Source organism: Hyla sarda, unplaced genomic scaffold (assembly GCF_029499605.1).
Source record: "Hyla sarda isolate aHylSar1 unplaced genomic scaffold, aHylSar1.hap1 scaffold_208, whole genome shotgun sequence".
Taxonomy (NCBI): domain Eukaryota; kingdom Metazoa; phylum Chordata; class Amphibia; order Anura; family Hylidae; genus Hyla; species Hyla sarda.
This window is the reverse complement of record NW_026608744.1, coordinates 106-24500: the sequence shown is the minus strand read 5'-3', so window position 1 is coordinate 24500 and position 24395 is coordinate 106. Positions and strand designations below refer to the sequence as shown.

General features: G+C 49.5%; 1 protein-coding gene across 1 annotated transcript; it reads right to left on the bottom strand.

The window, feature by feature from the left end:
- Nucleotides 1–15857: 15857 nt before the first annotated feature.
- On the bottom strand, nucleotides 15858–17965 carry LOC130318863 (uncharacterized). The gene is made up of 2 exons (XM_056552904.1): nucleotides 17263–17965; nucleotides 15858–16882 (listed from the first exon to the last, which is right to left on the bottom strand). Exons 1-2 carry the CDS (start codon nucleotides 17963–17965, stop codon nucleotides 15858–15860), a joined length of 1728 nt encoding a protein of 575 aa, XP_056408879.1.
- Between the last annotated feature and the right edge of the window lie 6430 nt (nucleotides 17966–24395).

Genomic DNA, 24395 nt, shown 5'->3' with positions numbered 1-24395 from the left:
GTTGGTTTCACGTTTACTTGAATTCGTCCTCACAGGGAACTTCTTCCTCTTTGATGGGCGCATATACCACCAGCTTAGGGGCACAGCGATGGGGAGCCCATGTGCCCCCACCAACGCTAACATGCTCCTAGGCTGGTGGGAGGCCAGACAGGTCTTTGCAGATGAAAGAGAAAGATTCAGTGATCTTGCCCTACTACGGGCAAGATATATTGATGATTATTTGATTTTTTGGCAAGGTTCCGAGGACGAATTCAAGGAATTTCTACAGTCACTTAACATTAATTCAATAGGTCTCTTTTTCACTTTTGAGATCAGTAAAACAAAACTGTCTTTTCTGGACCTCAACATTGAGAAGGATGAGAGGGGTATGCTGCGGACAACAGTCCATCGTAAAAAGACAGCCACCAACAGCCTCCTGAGGTGGGAAAACTGGCACCCGGCCCCCCTGAAAAGGGTGATCCCAAGGGGCCAGTACCTCCGCCTCAGGAGGAATTGTTCACGCACTGAGGACTTCATTGCACAAGCTAATGACCTCACGTCCAGATTTCGTAATAGAGGCTAACCAGACTATATTCCTATAGATGTCTTCCAGCAAGCAAAACATACCCCAAGAGAAGACTTACTTATTCCCCGTAAAAAGACCGAATCTGATGGCCCTATTAGGATAATTGGTACTTTTGATCAAGCTGCTAGCACAATAAGGACCATAATTGAGAAAGATTGGGGGATCCTTAAAAGAAACGCTCCAGAGAAACCTGGCTTGGTAGTCAAACTAAACCTAAGGGATGTCACAAATGTGGCAGATGTAAAGTCTGCCCATTTGTTAAGAAAACCACTATCTTTGAAGACAAAAAATCTAAAACCAACTTCAGAATAAAGAGCTTTATGAATTGTGACTCCTGAGGGGTTATCTACATTGCGACATGTCCATGCAAGATGAACTATGTTGGCAAGACCACACGGGCTCTTAAACGTAGAATACTTGGGAGATGTCAGGAATCATAGGGAGACATCTCTCTCTGTTCATATGCATAGGGTCCATGGTGGCTGTCTTGACCGATTAAGTCTTACAGCAGTTGAATGGGTCAAACCCTCTCCTAGAGGAGGAGACTTAGACCGCATACTACTGCAGAAAGAATGCAGATGGATTCACCAGCTTGACTCCACGGCACCACAAGGGCTGAATGAACAACAGAATTATTCATGTTTTCTTTGAGGTTCCTCCCACCATAGTAATGACGGGTCAGGTAGTTAGTGGACCCTTAGTAGGTGTCCTGAGCCTAGTGTCATTACATAGATAGAGGAGGTTAGGGAAAACCAGGAGGTTCCAGAGCGGGACCGCCCATTTTAGGGCAGCCACCCCACCTAGGCGATAGGGCTGGTGGTCAGGGCAATGCAGAGAACTAGGTAGGCTCACAAGGGCCCCGCTAACCCCTCCCCCCCCCCCCCCCTCTCAAAAATAGGCAATTTTTTCTCCCCTCCTGGTGGGAGGTACCGAACAATAACCTGCATAACATTTTTTCTGTATGCAGGGTAGGTGACCGGTTGCTGTGGGCAACGGTCCATATATTTGTTGTAAAAATATCCACCTTTTTATTTTCCATCTAATTGTTCAACAACCCCCAGAACCGTTGGCAGCCTATCCCTCTCATCCTATCTCTAATTGTCCTTTTGGACAGGGCTTACCATCTCACCCCTTGGCTTATAAGCTTAAAATCCCTACTATTATGGTTTCCACTATTGACTATTCCATATACATACCAGCCTTAATCACGTTTGTTAAATTTGCCTCGGCATTCAAAGAGTAGAACACGAAGGCAGAGACGAGAGACAGGGGGGCGGGACCGGCATTCCGATACCTATGTGCCAGGATGTAAACAATGACACGTGGTGAGACACGTCCGGATGCCGACACCTCCCACAGGATCGTGGCATCGCGTTACCTGGATACGATGACGCGCATATGATGCGCGTGTAGTTCGGTGCGCGTCATCTGGTGCGCCCAGCTTGATTGGGCTTATCACGTGACAAAGCACGTCATCTGACGCGTGTCACGTGACAGCGGCGCTCCGGATATGAAGCTGGAAGCCCGCTACTGTAGTGCAGAGCGCCAGTAGCCAGCAGCGTGGCTCTCCGCCATTGTGGGTAGCGCTCCAGCACACAGGCAGATGGACTCCAAGATGTGAGTAGCCTACATTGGCAACCCGCTTTCTTTCCTAACAGGTATCAAGTACAACAACCCCTTAAAGGGGATCCTCCTGTTTTGTGTTTCTTTTTCAGGTTTCCCTAAAAATAAGAGGTATATTGTTTATACATTATGAACACGGACTTGGCAACCAAGTGGGCACCATGAGTGACTTCTCTATGTCTCTACCTCGTTTTTACAGGTCTTTCTTGGGAAACATATTAGTCCGCTGCTGAGTATCTACCAGTATCTATCTAGTATCTTCCCTGTACTATATACAAATCCTAAATGTGATGGTTGAAGGGTAAAAGTCTATGATATAAAGTGTGGCGCATCTGAATTTGGTTTATTTGACCGTATAGGAGCGCCAGCCGATTGTGCTAATGTATTAAATTATTCTATACAATATCTTTGCATGAATGCTTTGTAATTGCGCCAAATACCTATGGGCAATTGCGCCTATTGTGTTTCTAACGAAGGAGATAGGTGGTTGTGCCACAGCAGTGGAAACGCGTTGGGTTGAGATTTTTGGCACTATTTATTCATGTTTTAACCCACATTGGGTCACTAATAATTGTGGTTTTTAACCAGTTACTAACAAAAGTAAATTTTTAGAGCACTTCCTAATCGGTATCACGTTATTCCCCTTATAATTTGCACTCACTGTTAGGGGTTACGCTGCGGCCAGACATGCTGCCCACGGGCGCACCCCTGTTCTGTCCCCCGGTGCCGGCGCTGTCCACATGTCGGGATGCTGTCGCAGGCGTCCTCCAGCCCGTTACTTACCTCTCCTGCTCCCTCTGTCTGCTGGCACTCGAGTGGCCGCTTCCTAGGGCGCACGCGCTCCGGCTCTCAGAAATTTAAAGGGCCAGTACGCCCTTAATTGGTTGTTGCTGATTAGTGAAATTCTAAGTGTCAGCACTTCCTCTATTGCCTTGCCGAATCTTTGTGCCATCATTGCCTTAGAGAAAGCATTCACTTGTGTCTTGCCTTGCCATGTATCTTACCTTTGCTACGTATCCTGACCTTGCTCCTGTGCCGCCTGCCCTGACCTCCTGCCTGTCCTGACTATGAGTTGTCTCATCTTTCCTGCGCCATGTTACACCTTAGCAGCCTGTGTGGACGAGTCATATCAGGGGTAGCGACCTGGGTGCCGCCTGCCGCAGCAAGTCCATCCCACTTTGCAGCGGGCTCTGGTGAATACCAGCAGCACCTTAGACTCCGCTCCCTGGTACGGCCCACGCCATCATCCACACAGGTCCAGCGGATCCACTTCTCCACACTCACCTCTATAATCCCTCATGATTGGCTAACTGCTAGGCATTATGGCGAATTCTGTCCAGCCACCACCTGAGGTCATGTGATTCTTCTTCTACATATCTGTAAAAGGTCAGCAGCCATTTTGTGATTTGCCCAAAACTAATCACAAAAATGTTCAGATTCACCCAAATCCAAACATTTTGTCAATTTATTGGACAAATTCCCTTTGTGTGTAAATAATTTGCTCATCTCTAGTGAGAAGCTTGTGGAAGGTCCCAAATGTGTGACTGAAGTGAGACAATCTAATGGTGAACCGGACCGACTGAGAAGGAACGTGGAAGAGAAGGTCTCTGGGTCATTGGCTCAATCCTGGGCCTTGGTAATGTTTTTTTGTACATGGTTATTACTTAAATCGATTTAGTTGAAACAGGTGCTGTTAGGATGGGAATTTAGGGTTTTTCAGGCCATAATGTATTTTGTGGAATTCTTTTGCAATGTTGTGACACCCAGGAGTCTTGTAGATCATCAGGATCTATGACCACTAGTATTGGTTAGCTTAATTAAAGGGGTAGTCAAGTGGGGAAAAACTTATCCCCTATCCTAAGGATAGGGGATAAGTTTGAGATCGCGGGGGGTCCGACCGCTGGGGCCCCCTGTGATCTCTCTGTACGGGGCCCCGGCTCTCGGCCCAGATAGCGGGTGTCGACCCCCGCACGAAGCGGCGGCCGACACGCCCCCTCAATACATCTCTATGGCAGAGCCGGAGATTGCCGAAGGCAGCGCTTCGGCTCTGCCATAGAGTTGTATTGAGGGGGCGTGTCGGCCGCCGCCTCGTGCGGAGGTCGACACGCCCCCTTCCCGCGGGCTGTTGGGGCTCCGTACAGGAGATCGCAGGGGCCCCAGCTGTCGGACCCCCCGCGATCTGCAACTTATCCCCTATCCTTAGGATAGGGGATAAGTTGCTCACCACTGAGTCACCACTGGACTACTCCTTTAAGTTAACCTGATTTGTGGGAGGAGTCTCATCTTTATATACCACCTAATCCACACAGGTGTCATCGGCAGCACTCTCAGGGTATCCCCATTTGTTTATTATACCCTTCATGGCCGACCAGGTACACCCCAGGCCTAATTATTCATGCAAGTGGCACTCTACTTACGGTACATGTAACCCGACCACAAATAAAGGATATATCGTCTATTGTATCGCATTGAGGACTTTTTGGTTGATCCATTTTTTATCTTATCACTTTAAGTTATGTTTTAATGGAGTTTTCTTCGTCCTTTGATTTTTGTTGATTTTCAGGAGACTCTCGTGGATCTGACGTATCGGTCTGTACACCTGACGTATCGGTCTGTACACCTGGCGTATCGGTCTGTACACCTGACGTATCGGTCTGTACACCTGACGTATCGGTCTGTACACCTGGCGTATCGGTCTGTACACCTGGCGTATCGGTCTGTACACCTGACGTATCGGTCTGTACACCTGACGTATCGGTCTGTACACCTGACATTATTGGTCTGTACACCTGACATATCGGTCTGTACACCTGACGTATCGGTATGTACACCTGACGTATCGGTCTGTACACCTGACGTATCGGTCTGTACACCTGACGTATCGGTATGTACACCTGACGTATCGGTCTATACACCTGACGTATAGGTCTGTACACCTGACGTATCGGTATGTACACCTGACGTATCGGTCTGTACACCTGACGTAACGGTCTGTACACCTGACGTATCGGTCTGTACACCTGACGTATCGGTCTGTACACCTGACGTATCGGTCTGTACACCTGGCGTATCGGTCTGTACACCTGGCGTATCGGTCTGTACACCTGACGTATCGGTCTGTACACCTGACGTATCGGTCTGTACACCGGACGTATCGGTCTGTACACCTGACGTATCGGTCTGTACACCTGGCGTATCGGTCTGTACACCTGGCGTATAGGTCTGTACACCTGACGTATCGGTCTGTACACCTGACGTATCGGTCTGCACACCTGACGTATCGGTCTGTGCAACTGACGTATCGGTCTGTACACCTGACGTATCGGTCTGTACACCTGACGTATAGGTCTGTACACCTGACGTATCGGTCTGTACACCTGACGTATCGGTCTGTACACCTGACGTATCGGTCTGTACACCTGACGTATCGGTCTGTGCACCTGACGTATCGGTCTGTGCACCTGACGTATCGGTCTGTGCACCTGACGTATCGGTCAGTACACATGACGTATCGGTCTGTGCACCTGACGTATCGGTCTGTACACCTGACGTATCGGTCTGTGCACCTGACGTATCGGTCTGTGCACCTGACGTATCGGTCTGTGCACCTGACGTATCGGTCTGTACACCTGACGTATCGGTCTGTGCACCTGACGTATCGGTCTGTACACCTGACGTATCGGTCTGTACACCTGACGTATCGGTCTGTGCACCTGACGTATCGGTCTGTACACCTGACGTATCGGTCTGTACACCTGACGTATCGGTCTGTGCACCTGACGTATCGGTCTGTACACCTGACGTATCGGTCTGTGCACCTGACGTATCGGTCTGTACACCTGACGTATCGGTCTGTGCACCTGACGTATCGGTCTGTACACCTGACGTATCGGTCTGTACACCTGACGTATCGGTCTGTACACCTGGCGTATCGGTCTGTGCACCTGACGTATCGGTCTGTGCACCTGACGTATCGGTCTGTGCACCTGACGTATCGGTCTGTACACCTGGCGTATCGGTCTGTACACCTGACGTATCGGTCTGTGCACCTGACGTATCGGTCTGTACACCTGACGTATCGGTCTGTACACCTGACGTATCGGTCTGTACACCTGACGTATCGGTCTGTGCACCTGACGTATCGGTCTGTACACCTGACGTATCGGTCTGTACATATGACGTATCGGTCTGTACACCTGACGTATCGGTCTGTGCACCTGACGTATCGGTCTGTGCACCTGACGTATCGGTCTGTGCACCTGACGTATCGGTCTGTACACCTGGCGTATCGGTCTGTACACCTGACGTATCGGTCTGTGCACCTGACGTATCGGTCTGTACACCTGACGTATCGGTCTGTACATCTGACGTATCGGTCTGTACACCTGACGTATCGGTCTGTACACCTGACGTATCGGTCTGTGCACCTGACGTATCAGTCTGTACACCTGACGTATCGGTCTGTACACCTGACGTATAGGTCTGTACACCTGACGTATCGGTCTGTGCACCTGACGTATCAGTCTGTACACCTGGCGTATCGGTCTGTACACCTGACGTATCGGTCTGTGCACCTGACGTATCAGTCTGTACACCTGACGTATCGGTCTGTACACCTGACGTATCGGTCTGTACACCTGACGTATCGGTCTGTACACCTGACGTATAGGTCTGTACACCTGACGTATCAGTCTGTACACCTGACGTATCGGTCTGTATACTGTCAGACACTTTGTGGTACCTTCTCGTCAGGACGTATCCAGAGGTTTATTGCAGCAGCTGCCACTCATAGAATATCTCTACGCTCTTTATCTCTATAAGTTGTGTGGATTACTGAGCGCAGATAAAGGGGGATCATCTGAGATGTGACGCAGGACGGGGTAATAGAAGGTAATAAAGTCAGGAACATTGACGACATCACAAGTAATACACAGTGGTTTCCTATGGTAGTAAATGGCGTAATAATATGGAAACATCACAACCAGACTGATCCCCAGGGGCGGTAATACAGTCAGAGACTTGTGGGAAAAAGACCAAACTGCATCTCAAATTGAATTCACCTACCCCCCCCCCCCCCCCCCCCCCCACTATAGTTAGTTCGTCACTATTTATCATTGTAAGGACAGGTCTCTAACTTGTGTTGGGAAAATATTTAGGTCAAACTTCAGTTAATTTTGATTTTGTCATGTCCTCTCCTGTGTGGTGGGACAGACATGGTCCTCCCCTCCTCCTGTCCTCTCCTGTGTGGTGGGACAGATATGGTCCTCCCCTCCTCCTGTCCTCTCCTGTGTGGTGGGACAGACATGGTCCTCCCCTCCTCTTGTCCTCTCCTGTGTGGTGGGACAGACATGGTCCTCCCCTCCTCCTGTCCTCTCCTGTGTGGTGGGACAGACATGGTCCTCCCCTCCTCCTGTCCTCTCCTGTGTTGTGGCACAGACATGGTCCTCTCCTCCTCCTGTCCTCTCCTGTGTGGTGGCACAGACATGGTCCTCCCCTCCTCCTGTCCTCTCCTGTGTGGTGGGACAGACATGGTCCTCTCCTCCTCCTGTCCTCTCCTGTGTGGTGGGACAGACATGGTCCTCCCCTCCTCCTGTCCTCTCCTGTGTGGTGGGACAGACATGGTCCTCTCCTCCTCCTGTCCTCTCCTGTGTGGTGGCACAGACATGGTCCTCCCCTCCTCCTGTCCTCTCCTGTGTGGTGGGACAGACATGGTCCTCTCCTCCTCCTGTCCTCTCCTGTGTGGTGGGACAGACACGGTCCTCCCCTCCTCCTGTCCTCTCCCTTGTGGTGGGACAGACATGGTCCTCCCCTCCTCCTGTCCTCTCCTGTGTGGTGGGACAGACATGGTCCTCCCCCTCCTCCTTTCCTCATCCTATGTGCGGTGGGACAGACATGGTCCTCCCCTCCTCCTGTCCTCTCCTGTGCGGTGGGACAGACATGGTCCTCCCCTCCTCCTGTCCTCTCCTGTGTGGTGGGACAGACATGGTCCTCCCCTCCTCCTGTCCTCTCCTGTGTGGTGGGACAGATATGGTCCTCCCCTCCTCCTGTCCTCTCCTGTGTGGTGGGACAGACATGGTCCTCCCCTCCTCTTGTCCTCTCCTGTGTGGTGGGACAGACATGGTCCTCCCCTCCTCCTGTCCTCTCCTGTGTGGTGGGACAGACATGGTCCTCCCCTCCTCCTGTCCTCTCCTGTGTGGTGGCACAGACATGGTCCTCCCCTCCTCCTGTCCTCTCCTGTGTTGTGGCACAGACATGGTCCTCCCCTCCTCCTGTCCTCTCCTGTGTGGTGGGACAGACATGGTCCTCTCCTCCTCCTGTCCCCATCCTATGTGCGGTGGGACAGATGTGGTCCTCCCCTCCTCCTGTTCTCATCCTATGTGCGGTGGGACAGATGTGATACTCCCCTCCTCCCGTTCTCTCCTGTGCAGTGGGACAGACATGGTCCTCCCTTCCTCCTGTTCTCTCCTGTGCAGTGGGACAGACACGGTCCTCCCCTCCTCCTGTCCTCTCCCTTGTGGTGGGACAGACATGGTCCTCCCTTCCTCCTGTTCTCTCCTGTGTGGTGGGACAGACATGGTCCTCCCCTCCTCCTGTCCTCTCCTGTGTGTTGGGACAGACATGGTCCTCCCCTCCTCCTGTCCTCTCCTGTGTGGTGGGACAGACATGGTCCTCCCCTCCTCCTGTCCTCTCCCTTGTGGTGGGACGGACATGGTCCTCCCTTCCTCCTGTCCTCTCCTGTGCGGTGGGACAGACATGGTCCTCCCCTCCTCCCGGACTCTCCTGTGTGGTGGGACAGACATGGTCCTCCCCTCCTCCTGTCCTCTCCTGTGTGGTGGGACAGACATGGTCCTCTCCTCCTCCTGTCCTCTCCTGTGTGGTGGGACAGACATGGTCCTCCCCTCTTCCTTTCCTCATCCTATGTGCGGTGGGACAGATATGGTCCTCCCCTCCTCCTGTCCTCTCCCTTGTGGTGGCACAGACATGGTCCTCCCCTCCTCCTGTCCTCTCCTGTGTGGTGGGACAGACATGGTCCTCCCCCTCCTCCTTTCCTCATCCTATGTGCGGTGGGACAGACATGGTCCTCCCCTCCTCCTGTCCTCTCCTGTGTGGTGGGACAGACATGGTCCTCCCCTCCTCCTGTCCTCTCCCTTGTGGTGGGACAGACATGGTCCTCCCTTCCTCCTGTTCTCTCCTGTGTGGTGGGACAGACATGGTCCTCCCCTCCTCCTGTCCTCTTCTGTGTGGTGGGACAGACATGGTCCTCCCCTCCTCCTGTCCTCTCCTGTGTGGTGGGACAGACATGGTCCTCCCCTCCTCCTGTCCTCTCCCTTGTGGTGGGACAGACATGGTCCTCCCTTCCTCCTGTCCTCTCCTGTGCAGTGGGACAGACATGGTCCTCCCCTCCTCCCGGACTCTCCTGTGTGGTGGGACAGACACGGTCCTCCCCTCCTACTGTCCTCTCCTGTGCGGTGGGACAGACATGTTCCTCCCCTCCTCCTGTCCTCTCCTGTGTGGTGGGACAGACATGGTCCTCCCCTCCTCCTATCCTCTCATGTGTGGTGGGACAGACATGGTCCTCCCCTCCTCCTGTCCTCTCCCTTGTGGTGGGACAGACATGGTCCTCCCTTCTTCCTGTCCTCTCCTGTGCGGTGGGACAGACATGGTCCTCCCCTCCTCCCGGACTCTCCTGTGTGGTGGGACAGACATGGTCCTCCCCTCCTCCTGTCCTCTCCTGTGTGGTGGGACAGACATGGTCCTCCCCTCCTCCTGTCCTCTCCTGTGTGGTGGGACAGACATGTTCCTCCCCTCCTCCTGTCCTCTCCTGTGTGGTGGGACAGACATGTTCCTCCCCTCCTCCTGTCCTCTGCTGTGTGGTGGGACAGACAAGGTCCTCCCTCCTCCTGGCCTCTCCTGTGCGGTGAGACAGACATGGTCCTCCCCTCCTCCTGTCCTCTACTGTGCGGTCAGCCTCTTCTGATATCTTCTCGTGTTCTTCTCCAGCCCCCACCTGATAATGAGCTGAGAGTCTAAATGCTAATCCAGACCTCATCATCTCCGGGAGGGAGAGGATCCGCAGCTATGAGTGAGTAAGATCCCAGCATCTCTATGACATGACAGGGACTGGGCCCTATAGAGCACTGACCATAAGAGCTGACACTCTATCTGAACGTCTTCTAGTGCATATTTGATCTCATGGGCAAGTTCAGTGTAATCATCTGAGGAGCTGCCGAAGCTGCGTCAGCTTTGAACAGATGAATTCTAACTAAAGGGGACATAATAATTCAACCTGCTGCAATGTTAAGCCATGTGATTTGTGGGGGGTCTCTGGGAATACCCTTGGGGGTAATTGGGGTCAACATCCTGTAGGATGACTATGGGGAGGAATGGACACTGAGGGTCCTGTAGAATGAGTATGAGGAGGAATAGACATGGAGGGTCCTGTAGAATGAGTATGAGGAGGAATAAACATGGAGGGTGCTGTAGGATGAGTATGGGGAGAAATGGACATGGAGGGTCCTGTAGAATAAGTAAGGGGAGGAATAGACATGGAGGGTCCTGTAGGATGAGTATAGGGAGGAATAGACACACAGGGTCCTGTAGAATAAGTATGGGGAGGAATGGACATGGAGGGTCCTGTAGGATGAGTATGGGGAGGAATGGACATGGAGGGTCCTTTAAAACGAGTATGAGGAGGAATAGACATTAAGGCTCCTATAGGATGAATATGAGGAGGAATAGACATGGAGGATCCTGTAGAATGAGTATGTGGAGGAATAGACATAGAGGGTCCTGTAGACTGATTATGGGGAGGAATGGACATGGAGAGTCCTGTAGGATGAATATGGGGAGGAATAAACATGGGGGGGTCCTGTAGACTGATTATGGGGAGGAATGGACATGGAGTGTCCTGTAGGATGAGTATGAGGAAGAATAGACATGGAGGGTCCTGTAGGATGAGTATGAGGAGGAATAGACATGGAGGGTCCTGTAGGATGAGTACGAGGAAGAATAGACATGAAGGGTCCTGTAGTATGGCTATGGGGAGGAATGGACATTGAGGGTCCTGTACGATGATTATGAGGAGGAATAGACATGAAGGGTCCGGTAGAACGATTATGAGGAGGAATGGATATGGAGGGTCCTTTAGGATGAGTATGAGGAGGAATGGACATGGAGGGTCCTGTAGAATAAGTATGTGGAGGAATAGACATGGAGGGTCCTGTAGAATGAGTATGAGGAGGAATGGACATGGGGGGTCCTGTAGGATGAGTATGTGGAGGAATAAACGTGTGTCGGGGGGGGGGGGGGGGTTCCGTAGACTGATTATGGGGAGGAATGGACATGTAGGGTCCTGTAGGATGAGTATGGGGAGGAATAGACATTTATGGTCCTGTAGGATGAGTATGGGGAGGAATAGACATTTATGGTCCTGTAGAATGAGTATGGGGAGGACTAGGCATGCAGAAAATGGGGGTCCTGTAGGATGAGTATAGGAAGGAATAGACATGGAGGGTCCTGTAGGATGACTATGAGGAGGAATAGACATGGAGGATCCTGTAGAATAAGTAAGGGGAGGAAAGGACATGGAGGATCCTGTAGAATGATTATGAGGAGGATTAGACATGAAGTATCCAAGCAAGATACAGCTCACTCCTGCTGTGCACACACCTGTGTCTTGGACCCGCCGGCACCGCCCCGGCTTCCACAATAGATCCAACACAAAAGAATGTCCAGCACTAGGTTTGCGGATAACATCTTTTCGTTTATTAGAATTACGCAGGACAAACAGGTACAAGTAGTCTTTCTGACGCGTTTCGCGCTTAGATGCGCTTAGTCATAGAATGACTAAGCGTATCTAAGCGCGAAACGCGTCAGAAAGACTACTTGTACCTGTTTGTCCTGCGTAATTCTAATAAACGAAAAGATTTTATCCGCATACCTAGTGCTGGACATTCGTTTGTGTTGGATTAGACATGAAGGGTCCTGTAGGATGACTATGGGGAGGAACAGACATGGAGGGTCCTGTAGAAAGAGTATGAGGAGGAATAGACATTTATGGTCCTGTAGAATGACTATGGGGATGAAAAGACATGGAAGGTCCTGTAGGAAGAGTATGGGAAAGAATAGACATTAAGGCTCCTATAGGATGAATATGAGGAGGAATAGGCATGGAGGGTCCTGTAGAATGAGTATGAGGAGGAATAGGCATGGAGGGTCCTGTAGAATGAGTATGAGGAGGAATAGGCATGGAGGGTCCTGTAGGATGAGTATGAGGAGGAATAGACATTTAGGGTCCTGTAGGATGAGTATGAGGAGGAATAGGCATGGAGGGTCCTGTAGGATGAGTATGAGGAGGAATAGACATGGAGGGTCCTGTGGGATGAGTATGGGGAGGAATAGGCATGGAGGGTCCTGTAGGATGAGTATGAGGAGGAATAGGCATGGAGGGTCCTGTGGGATGAGTATGGGGAGGAATAGACATGGAGGTTCCTGTAAGATGAGTATGAGGAGGAATAGACATGGAGGGTCCTGTAGGATGAGTATGAGGAGGAATAGGCATGGAGGGTCCTGTAGGATGAGTATGAGGAGGAATAGGCATGGAGGGTCCTGTAGGATGAGTATGAGGAGGAATAGGCATGGAGGGTCCTGTGGGATGAGTATGGGGAGGAATAGACATGGAGGTTCCTGTAAGATGAGTATGAGGAGGAATAGACATGGAGGGTCCTGTAGAATGAGTATGAGGAGGAATAGACATTAAGGCTCATGTAGGATGAGTATGAGGAGGAATAGGCATGGAGGGTCCTGTAGGATGAGTATGAGGAGGAATAGGCATGGGGGGTCCTGTAGGATGACTATGGGGAGGAATAGACATGGAGGATGCTGTAGAATAAGTATAAGGAGGAATAGCCATTAGTGTTGCTCGCGAATATTCGCAATTTGAATTTTAATTGCGAATATCGCGAATTCGCAAATATTGCGAATATAGCACTATATATTCATAATTACGAATGTTCATTTTTTTGCTGCATATGTGAACATTTATGCGCATATGCTCATATTCGCGAATATTGAGCCCTCCCTTCTTTAACCCCTTAAGGACACATGACGTACTGGAACGTCATGTGTCCACTCCCGATCTATAACGCGGGGCCACGGCGTGGCCCCGCGTCATAGCGGATCGGGCCCGGCCTCTAACAACGGCCGGGACCCGTGGCTAATAGCGCGCGGCATTGATCGCTGTGCCGCGCGCTATTAACCCTTTAGACGCGGCGTTCAAAGTTGAACGCCGCGTCTAAAGTGAAACCGAAAGCATGCCGGCTAGCTCAGTGGGCTGTTCGGGATAGCCGCGGTGAAATCGCGGCATCCCGAACAGCTGACAGGACAGCGGGAGGGCCCCTACCTGCCTCCTCGCTGTCCGATCGCCGAATGACAGCTCAGTGCCTGAGATCCAGGCATGAGCAGTCATGCGGCAGAATCATCGATCACTGGTTTCTTATGAGAAACCAGTGATCAATGTAAAAGATCAGTGTGTGCAGTGTTATAGGTCCCTATGGGATAACAATGATCAGTATAAGAGATCAGTGTGTGCAGTGTTATAGGTCCCTATGGGACCTATAACACTGCAAAAAAAAAGTGCAAAAAAAAAGTGAATAAACATCATTTAACCCCTTCCCTATTAAAAGTTTGAATCACCCCCCTTTTCCCATAAAAGAAAAAACACAGTGTAAATAAAAATAAAAATAAACATAAATGGTATCGCCGCGTGCGGAAATGTCCGAATTATAAAAATATATCGTTAATTAAACCGCACGGTCAATGGCGTGCGCGCAAAAAAATTCCAAAGTCCAAAATAGTGCATTTTTGGTCACTTTTTATATCATGAAAAAATGAATAAAAAGCGATCAATAAGTCCTATCAATGCAAAAATCATACCGTTAAAAACTTCAGATCACGGCGCAAAAAATGAGCCCTCATACCGCCCCATACACGGAAAAATAAAAAGTTATAGGGGTCAGAAGATGACAATTTTAAACGTATTCATTTTCCTGCATGTAGTTATGATTTTTTCCAGAAGTCCGACAAAATCAAACCTATATAAGTAGGGTATCATTTTAATCGTATGGACCTACAAAATACATATCAGGTGTCATTTTTACCGAAAAATGTACTACGTAGAAACGGAAGCCCCCAAAAGTTACAAAACAGCGTTTTTTTTTAAATTTTGTCGCACAATGATTTTTTTTCCCGCTTCACCATAGATTTTTGGGCAAAATGACTGACGTCATTACAAAGTAGAATTGGTGGCGCAAAAAATAAGCCATCATATGGATTTTTAGGTGTAAATTTGAAAGAGTTATGATTTTTTAAAGGCAAGGAGCAAAAAACGAAAATGCAAAAACGGAAAAACCTCCGGTCCTTAAGGGGTTAATGGTATAGGGAACTGTGACTAGTGCATTAACTCTGTGATTTTTTTGCCCTTTGAAACCAGTAGGCCCGTTGTGGTCTATGGGGTTCTCATGGCATATAAAACAGTATGATAAGTAGGATGGTCTCAGCAGCCCAGTGGATGGGAGACCACTACTTGTTTGAGTCCTGGGGTGGGACACAGTGTTGGGGTTTAACTTTACTTTCCAGGAAAAGTTTCTGAGTTGCCCATAGCAACCAATCAGATTGCTTCTTTAATTTTGCAGAGGCCTTGTGAAAAATGAAAGAAGCGATCTGATTGGTTGCTATGGGCAACTCAGAAACTTTTCCAGGAAAGTAAAGATAAACTACAACACTCTGTCCCACCCCAGGACACAAACAAGTAGTGGTCTCCCATCCACTGTGCTGCCAAGACAGTCCTGCTTATCTTACTGTTTTACATGCCATGAGAACCCCATAGACCACAACAGGCCTATTGGTTACAATGGGCAAAAAATCACTGAGTTAATGCACTAGTCATAGTTTTGTATACCATTAAAGAAGGGAGGACTCAATATTCGCGAATATGCGCATATATTTTCGCATATGCGCAAAAAAATGAATATAACGAATTTGCGAATTTCGTGAATATGTGACAAATATTCGTCCATGTATTTGCGAAATATTCGAATATGGCTTATGCCGCTCATCACTAATAGACATGAAGGGTCCTGTAGGATGACTATGGGGAGGAATAGACATAGAGGGTCCTGTAGGAAGAGAATGAGGAGGAATAGACATGGAGGGTCCTGTAGGATGAGTATTAGGAGGAATAGACATGGAGGGTCCTGTAGGATGAGTATTAGGAGGAATAGACATGGAGGGTCCTGTAGGATGAGTATGAGGAGGAATAGACGTGGGGGATCCTGTAGGATGAGTATGAGGAGGAATAGACATTAAGGGTCTTGTAGGATGAGAATGAGGAGGAAAAACATGAAGGGTCCTGTAGAATGAGAATGAGGAGGAATAGACATGGAGGGTCCTGTAGGATGAGTATGAGGAGGACTAGACATGGAGTGTCCTGTAGGATGAGTATGATGAGGAATAGACATGGGGGATCCTGTAGGATGAGTAGGAGGAATAGACATAGAGGGTCCTGTAGGAAGAGAATGAGGAGGAATAGAAATGGAGGGTCCTGTAGGATGAGTATTAGGAGGAATAGACATGGAGGGTCCTGTAGGATGAGTATGAGGAGGAATAGACATTAAGGGTCTTGTAGGATGAGAATGAGGAGGAAAAACATGGAGGATCCTGTAGAATGAGAATGAGGAGGAATAGACATGGAGAGTCCTGTAGGATAAGTATGAGGAGGAATAGACATGAAGGGTCCTGTGGGATGACTATGGGGAGGAATAGACATGGAGGGTCCTGTAGAATGAGAATGAGGAGGAATAGACATGAAGGGTCCTGTAGGATAAGTATGAGGAGGAATAGACATGGAGGGTCCTGTAGGAAGAGAATGAGGAGGAATAGACATGAAGGGTCCTGTAGGATAAGTATGAGGAGGAATAGACATGGAGGGTCCTGTAGGAAGAGAATGAGGAGGAATAGACATGAAGGGTCCTGTAGGATGAGTATGAGGAGGAATAGACATGAAGGGTCCTGTGGGATGACTATGGGGAGGAATAGACATGGAGGGTCCTGTAGAATGAGAATGAGGAGTAATAGACATGGAGGGTCCTGTATGATAAGTATGTGGAGGAATAGACATAGAGGGTCCTGTAGGATGAGAATGAGGAGGAATAGACATGGAGGGTCCTGTAGGATGAGTATGAGGAGGAATAGACATAGAGGGTCCTGTAGGATGAGTATGAGGAGGACTAGACATATAGGGTCCTGTGGGATGAGTATGATGAGGAATAGACATGGGGGATCCTGTAGGATGAGTATGATGAGGAATAGACATAGAGGGTCCTGTAGGATAAGAATGAGGAGGAATAGACATGGAGGGTCCTGTAGGATGAGTATGATGAGGAGGAATAGACATAGAGGGTCCTGTAGGATGAGTATGAGGAGGAATAGACATAGAGGGTCCTGTAGAATGAGTACGAGGAGGAATAGACATGGAGGGTCCTGTAGGATGAGTATGAGGAGGAATAGACATAGAGGGTCCTGTAGAATGAGTATGAGGAGGATTAGACATAAATGGTCCTGTAGGATGACTGTGGGGAGGAATAGACATGGAGGGTCCTGTAGGATGAGTATGAGGAGGAATAGACATAGAGGGTCCTGTAGAATGAGTATGAGGAGGATTAGACATAAATGGTCCTGTAGGATGACTGTGGGGAGGAATAGACATGGAGGGTCCTGTAGAATAAGTATGGGGAGGAATGGACATGGAGGTTCCTGTAGGATGAGTATGGGGAGGAATGGACATGGAGAGTCATGTAGGATGAGTATGGGGAGGAATGGACATGGAGGGTCCTGTAGGATGAGTATGGGGAGGAATGGACATGGAGGGTCCTGTAGAATGAGTATGAGGAGGAATAGACATGGAGAGTCATGTAGGATGAGTATGAGGAGGAATACACATGAAGAGTCATGTAGGATGAGTATGGGGAGGAATGGACATGGAGGGTCCTGTAGGATTAGTATGGGGAGGAATGGACTGGAGGGTCCTGTAGGATGAGTATGAGGAGGAATAGACATGGAGGGTCCTGTAAGATGAGTATTAGGAGGAATAGACATTAAGGCTCCTGTAGGATGAGTATGAGGAGGAATAGGCATGGGGGATCCTGTAGGATGAGTATGGGAGAGAATGGACAAGGAGGGTCCTGTAGAATAAGTATGGGAAGTAATGGACATGGAGGGTCCTGTAGGATGACTATGGGGAGGAATAGACATGGATTGTCCTGTAGAATGAGTATCAGGAGGATTAGACATGGAGGGTCCTGTAGGATGAGTATGGGGAGGAATGGACATGGAGGGTCCTGTAGGATGAGAATGGGAAAGAATGGACATGGAGGGTCCTGTAGAATGAGTATGAGGAGGATTAGACATGAAGGGTCCTGTAGGATGAGTATGAGGAGGAATAGACATGGAGGGTCCTGTAGGATGAGTATGTGGAGGAATAGACATGAAGGGACCTGTAGGATGATTATGAGGAGGATTAGACATGAAGGGACCTGTAGGATGACTATGGGGAGGAATAAACATGGAGGGTCCTGTAGGATGAGAATGTGGAGGTATAGACATGGAGGGTCCTGTAGGATGAGTATTAGGAGGATTGGACATGGAGGGTCCTGTAGGATGAGTATGAGGAGGAATAGACATTAAGGCTCCTGTAGGATGAGTATGAGGAGGAATAGGCATGGGGGATCCTGTAGGATGAGTATGGGAAAGAATGGACATGGAGGATCCTGTAGAATAAGTATGGGGAGTAATGGACATTGAGAGTACTTTGGGAGGACTATGGGGAGGAATAGACATGGAGGGTCCTGTAGGATGAGTATGAGGAGGAATATACATGGAGGGTCGGATGAGTATGAGGAGGAATAGACGTGGGGGGATCCTGTAGGATGAGTATGGGAAATAATGGACATGGAGGGTCCTGTAGAATCAGTATGAGGAGGAATAGACATGGAGGGTCCTGTAGCATAAGTATGGGGAGGAATGGACATGGAGGGTCCTGTAGGATGAGTATGGGGAGGAATGGACATGGAGGGTTCTGTAGGATGAGTATGAGGAGGAATAGACATGGAGGGTCCTTTAGGATGAGTATGGGAAAGAATGGACATGGAGGGTCCTGTAGGATGAGTATTTGGAGGAATGGACATAGAGGGTCCTGTAGGATAAGTATGAGGAGGAATAGGCATGGGGGATCCTGTAGGATGAGTATGGGAAAGAATGGAAATGGAGGGTCCTGTAGAATAATTATGGGGAGGAAAAGACATGGAGGATCTTGTAGGATTAGTATGGGGAGAAATGGACATGGAGGGTCCTGTAGGATGAGTATGAGGAGGAATAGGCATGGAGAGTCCTGTAAGATGAGTATAAGGAGGAATAGACATGGAGGATCCTGTAGGATGAGTATGAGGAGGAATAGGCATGGAGGCTTGTAGGATGAATATGAGGAGGAATGGGCATGGAGGGTCCTGTAGAATGAGTATGAGGAGGAATAGGCATGGAGGGTCCTGTAGGATGAGTATGGAGAGGAATAGGCATGGATGGTCCTGTAGGATGAGTATGGGGAGGAATAGGCATGGTGTGTCCTGTAGGATGAGTATGGAGAGGAATAGGCATGGAGGGTCCTGTAAGATGAGTATGAGGAGGAATAGACATGGGGGGTCCTGTAGGTTGAGTATGAGGAGGAATAGGCATGGAGGGTCCTGTAGAATCAGTATGAGGAGGAATAGACATGGAGGGTCCTGTAGCATAAGTATGGGGAGGAATGGACATGGAGGGTCCTGTAGGATGAGTATGAGGAGGAATAGACATGGAGGGTCCTTTAGGATGAGTATGGGAAAGAATGGACATGGAGGGTCCTGTAGGATGAGTATTTGGAGAAATGGACATAGAGGGTCCTGTAGGATAAGTATGAGGAGGAATAGGCATGGGGGATCCTGTAGGATGAGTATGGGAAAGAATGGAAATGGAGGGTCCTGTAGAATAATTATGGGGAGGAATGGACATGGAGGGTCCTGTAGGATGAGTATGAGGAGGAATAGGCATGGAGGGTCCTGTAAGATGAGTATAAGGAGGAATAGACATGGAGGATCCTGTAGGATGAGTATGAGGAGGAATAGGCATGGAGGCTTGTAGGATGAGTATGAGGAGGAATAGGCATGGAGGGTCCTGTAGGATGAGTATGAGGAGGAATAGGCATGGAGGCTTGTAGGGTGAGTATGAGGAGGAATAGACATGGAGGGTCCTGTAGGATGAGTATGAGGAGGAATAGGCATGGAGGGTCCTGTAGGATGAGTATGGAGAGAAATAGGCATGGAGGGTCCTGTAGGATGAGTATGGGGAGGAATAGGCATGGTGTGTCCTGTAGGATGAGTATGGAGAGGAATAGGCATGGAGGGTCCTGTAAGATGAGTATGGGGAGAAATAGGCATGGAGGGTCCTGTAGGATGAGTATGGGGAGGAATAGGCATGGTGTGTCCTGTAGGATGAGTATGAGGAGGAATAGACATGGGGGGTCCTGTAGGTTGAGTATGAGGAGGAATAGGCATGGAGGGTCCTGTAGGATGAGTATGGAGAGGAATAGGCATGGAGGGTCCTGTAGGATGAGTATGGAGAGGAATAGGCATGGAGGGTCCTGTAGGATGAGTATGGAGAGGAATAGGCATGTAGGGTCATGTAGAATAAGTATGAGGAGGAATAGTCATGGAGGGTCCTGTAGGATGAGTATGAGGAGGAATAGACATGGAGGGTCCTGTAGGATGAGTATGAGGAGGAATAGACATGGAGGGTCCTGTACGATTAGTATGAGGAGGAATAGACATGGAGGATCCTGTAGGATGAGTATGAGGAGGAATAGACATGGAGGATCCTGTAGGATGAGTATGAGGAGGAATAGACATGGAGGGTCCTGTAGGATGAGTATGAGGAGGAATAGACATTTAGGGTCCTGTAGGGTGAGTATGAGGAGGAATAGACATGGAGGGTCCTGTAAGATGAGTATGAGGAGGAATAGACATGGAGGGTCCTGTAGGATGAGTATGGAGAGGAATAGGCATGGAGGGTCCTGTAGGGTGAGTATGAGGAGGAATGAGTACAAAAGAGCATTAGTATGAAGAATGAATGAACACAAGTCTTCCTTTCTCTTCCTCTTCCTTTGTCTCTTTTCTTCTCTCTCTCTCTCTTTCTCTCTATCTATTTCTCTCTCTCTCTCTGAGTTCACATTAAAGAAGATCTCTGCTCTCCTCCTTCTCCCTCCTTATAGAAGGTCTCTGCTCTCCCCCTTCTCCCTCCTTATAGAAGGTCTCTGCTCTCCTCCTTCTCCCTCCTTATAGAAGGTCTCTGCTCTCCTCCTTCTCCCTCCTTATAGAAGGTCTCTGCTCTCCTCCTTCTCCCTCCTTATAGAAGATCTCTGCTCTCCTCCTTCTCCCTCCTTATAGAAGGTCTCTGCTCTCCTCCTTCTCCCTCCTTATAGAAGGTCTCTGCTCTCCTCCTTCTCCCTCCTTATAGAAGGTCTCTGCTCTCCTCCTTCTCCCTCCTTATAGAAGGTCTCTGCTCTCCTCCTTCTCCCTCCTTATAGAAGGTCTCTGCTCTCCTCCTTCTCCCTCCTTATAGAAGGTCTCTGCTCTCCTCCTTCTCCCTCCTTATAGAAGGTCTCTGCTTTCCTCCTTCTCCCTCCTTATAGAAGGTCTCTGCTCTCCTCCTTCTCCCTCCTTATAGAAGGTCTCTGCTCTCCCCCTTCTCCCTCCTTATAGAAGGTCTCTGCTCTCCTCCTTCTCCCTCCTTATAGAAGGTCTCTGCTCTCCCCCTTCTCCCTCCTTATAGAAGGTCTCTGCTCTCCTCCTTCTCCCTCCTTATAGAAGGTCTCTGCTCTCCCCCTTCTCCCTCCTTATAGAAGGTCTCTGCTCTCCTCCTTCTCCCTCCTTATAGAAGGTCTCTGCTCTCCTCCTTCTCCCTCCTTATAGAAGGTCTCTGCTCTCCTCCTTCTCCCTCCTTATAGAAGATCTCTGCTCTCCTCCTTCTCCCTCCTTATAGAAGGTCTCTGCTCTCCTCCTTCTCCCTCCTTATAGAAGGTCTCTGCTCTCCTCCTTCTCCCTCCTTATAGAAGGTCTCTGCTCTCCTCCTTCTCCCTCCTTATAGAAGGTCTCTGCTCTCCTCCTTCTCCCTCCTTATAGAAGGTCTCTGCTCTCCTCCTTCTCCCTCCTTATAGAAGGTCTCTGCTCTCCTCCTTCTCCCTCCTTATAGAAGGTCTCTGCTCTCCTCCTTCTCCCTCCTTATGGAAGGTCTCTGCTCTCCTCCTTCTCCCTCCTTATAGAAGGTCTCTGCTTTCCTCCTTCTCCCTCCTTATAGAAGGTCTCTGCTCTCCTCCTTCTCCCTCCTTATAGAAGGTCTCTGCTCTCCCCCTTCTCCCTCCTTATAGAAGGTCTCTGCTCTCCTCCTTCTCCCTCCGTATAGAAGGTCTCTGCTCTCCCCCTTCTCCCTCCTTATAGAAGGTCTCTGCTCTCCTCCTTCTCCCTCCTTATAGAAGGTCTCTGCTCTCCTCCTTCTCCCTCATTATAGAAGGTCTCTGCTCTCCTCCTTCTCCCTCCTTATAGAAGGTCTCTGCTCTCCTCCTTCTCCCTCCTTATAGAAGGTCTCTGCTCTCCTCCTTCTCCCTCCTTATAGAAGGTCTCTGCTTTCCTCCTTCTCCCTCCTTATAGAAGGTCTCTGCTCTCCTCCTTCTCCCTTCTTATAGAAGGTCTCTGCTCTCCTCCTTCTCCCTCCTTATAGAAGGTCTCTGCTCTCCTCCTTCTCCCTCCTTATAGAAGGTCTCTGCTCTCCTCCTTCTCCCTCCTTATAGAAGGTCTCTGCTCTCCTCCTTCTCCCTCCTTATAGAAGGTCTCTGCTCTCCTCCTTCTCCCTCCTTATAGATCTCTGCTCTCCTCCTTCTCCCTCCTTATAGAAGGTCTCTGCTCTCCTCCTTCTCCCTCCTTATAGAAGGTCTCTGCTCTCCTCCTTCTCCCTCCTTATAGAAGGTCTCTGCTCTCCTCCTTCTCCCTCCTTATAGAAGGTCTCTGCTCTCCTCCTTCTCCCTCCTTATAGAAGGTCTCTGCTCTCCTCCTTCTCCCTCCTTATAGAAAGTCTCTGCTCTCCTCCTTCTCCCTCCTTATAGAAGGTCTCTGCTCTCCTCCTCCCTCCTTACAGAAGGTCTCTGCTCTCCTTCTCCCTCCTTATAGAAGGTCTCTGCTCTCCTTCTCCCTCCTTATAGAAGGTCTCTGCTCTCCTCCTTTTCCCTCCTTATAGAAGGTCTCTGCTCTCCTCCTTCTCCCTCCTTATAGAAGGTCTCTGCTCTCCTCTTTCTCCCTCCTTATAGAAGGTCTCTGCTCTCCTCCTTCTCCCTCCTTATAGAAGGTCTCTGCTCTCCTCCTTCTCCCTCCTTATAGAAGGTTTCTGCTCTCCTCCTTCCTTATAGAAGGTCTCTGCTCTCCTCCTTCCTTATAGAAGGTCTCTGCTCTCCTCCTTCCTTATAGAAGGTCTCTGCTCTCCTCCTTCTCCCTCCTTATAGAAGGTCTCTGCTCTCCTCCTTCTCCCTCCTTATAGAAGGTCTCTGCTCTCCTCCTTCTCCCTCCTTATAGAAGGTCTCTGCTCTCCTCCTTCTCCCTCCTTATGGAAGGTCTCTGCTCTCCTCCTTCTCCCTCCTTATAGAAGGTCTCTGCTCCCTCCTTCTCCCTCCTTATAGAAGGTATCTTCTCTCCTCCTTCTCCTTCCTTATAAAAGGTCTCTGCTCTCCTCCTTCTTTATAGAAGGTCTCTGCTCTCCTCCTTCTTTATAGAAGGTCTCTGCTCTCCTCCTTCTCCCTCCTTATAGAAGGTCTCTGCTCTCCTCATTCTCTCTCCTTATAGAAGGTCTCTGCTCTCCTCCTTCCTTATAGAAGGTCTCTGCTCTCGTCCTTCTTTATAGAAGGTCTCTGCTCTCCTCCTTCTCCCTCCTTATAGAAGGTCTCTGCTCTCCTCCTTCTCCCTCCTTATAGAAGGTCTCTGCTCTCCCCCTTCTCCCTCCTTATAGAAGGTCTCTGCTCTCCTCCTTCTCCCTCCTTATAGAAGGTCTCTGCTCTCCTCCTTCTCCCTCCTTATAGAAGGTCTCTGCTCTCCTCCTTCTCCCTCCTTATAGAAGATCTCTGCTCTCCTCCTTCTCCCTCCTTATAGAAGGTCTCTGCTCTCCTCCTTCTCCCTCCTTATAGAAGGTCTCTGCTCTCCTCCTTCTCCCTCCTTATAGAAGGTCTCTGCTCTCCTCCTTCTCCCTCCTTATAGAAGGTCTCTGCTCTCCTCCTTCTCCCTCCTTATAGAAGGTCTCTGCTCTCCTCCTTCTCCCTCCTTATAGAAGGTCTCTGCTCTCCTCCTTCTCCCTCCTTATAGAAGGTCTCTGCTTTCCTCCTTCTCCCTCCTTATAGAAGGTCTCTGCTCTCCTCCTTCTCCCTCCTTATAGAAGGTCTCTGCTCTCCCCCTTCTCCCTCCTTATAGAAGGTCTCTGCTCTCCTCCTTCTCCCTCCGTATAGAAGGTCTCTGCTCTCCCCCTTCTCCCTCCTTATAGAAGGTCTCTGCTCTCCTCCTTCTCCCTCCTTATAGAAGGTCTCTGCTCTCCTCCTTCTCCCTCCTTATAGAAGGTCTCTGCTCTCCTCCTTCTCCCTCCTTATAGAAGGTCTCTGCTCTCCTCCTTCTCCCTCCTTATAGAAGGTCTCTGCTCTCCTCCTTCTCCCTCCTTATAGAAGGTATCTTCTCTCCTCCCTTCCTTATAGAAGGTCTCTGCTCTCCTCCTTCTCCCTCCTTATAGAAGATCTCTGCTCTCCTCCTTCTCCCTCCTTATAGAAGGTCTCTGCTCTCCTCCTTCTCCCTCTTATAGAAGGTCTCTGCTCTCCTCCTTCTCCCTCCTTATAGAAGGTCTCTGCTCTCCTCCTTCTCCCTCCTTATAGAAGGTCTCTGCTCTCCTCCTTCTCCCTCCTTATAGAAGGTCTCTGCTCTCCTCCTTCTCCCTCCTTATAGAAGGTCTCTGCTCTCCTCCTTCTCCCTCCTTATAGAGGTCTCTGCTCTCCTCCTTCTCCCTCCTTATAGAAGGTCTCTGCTCTCCTCCTTCTCCCTCCTTA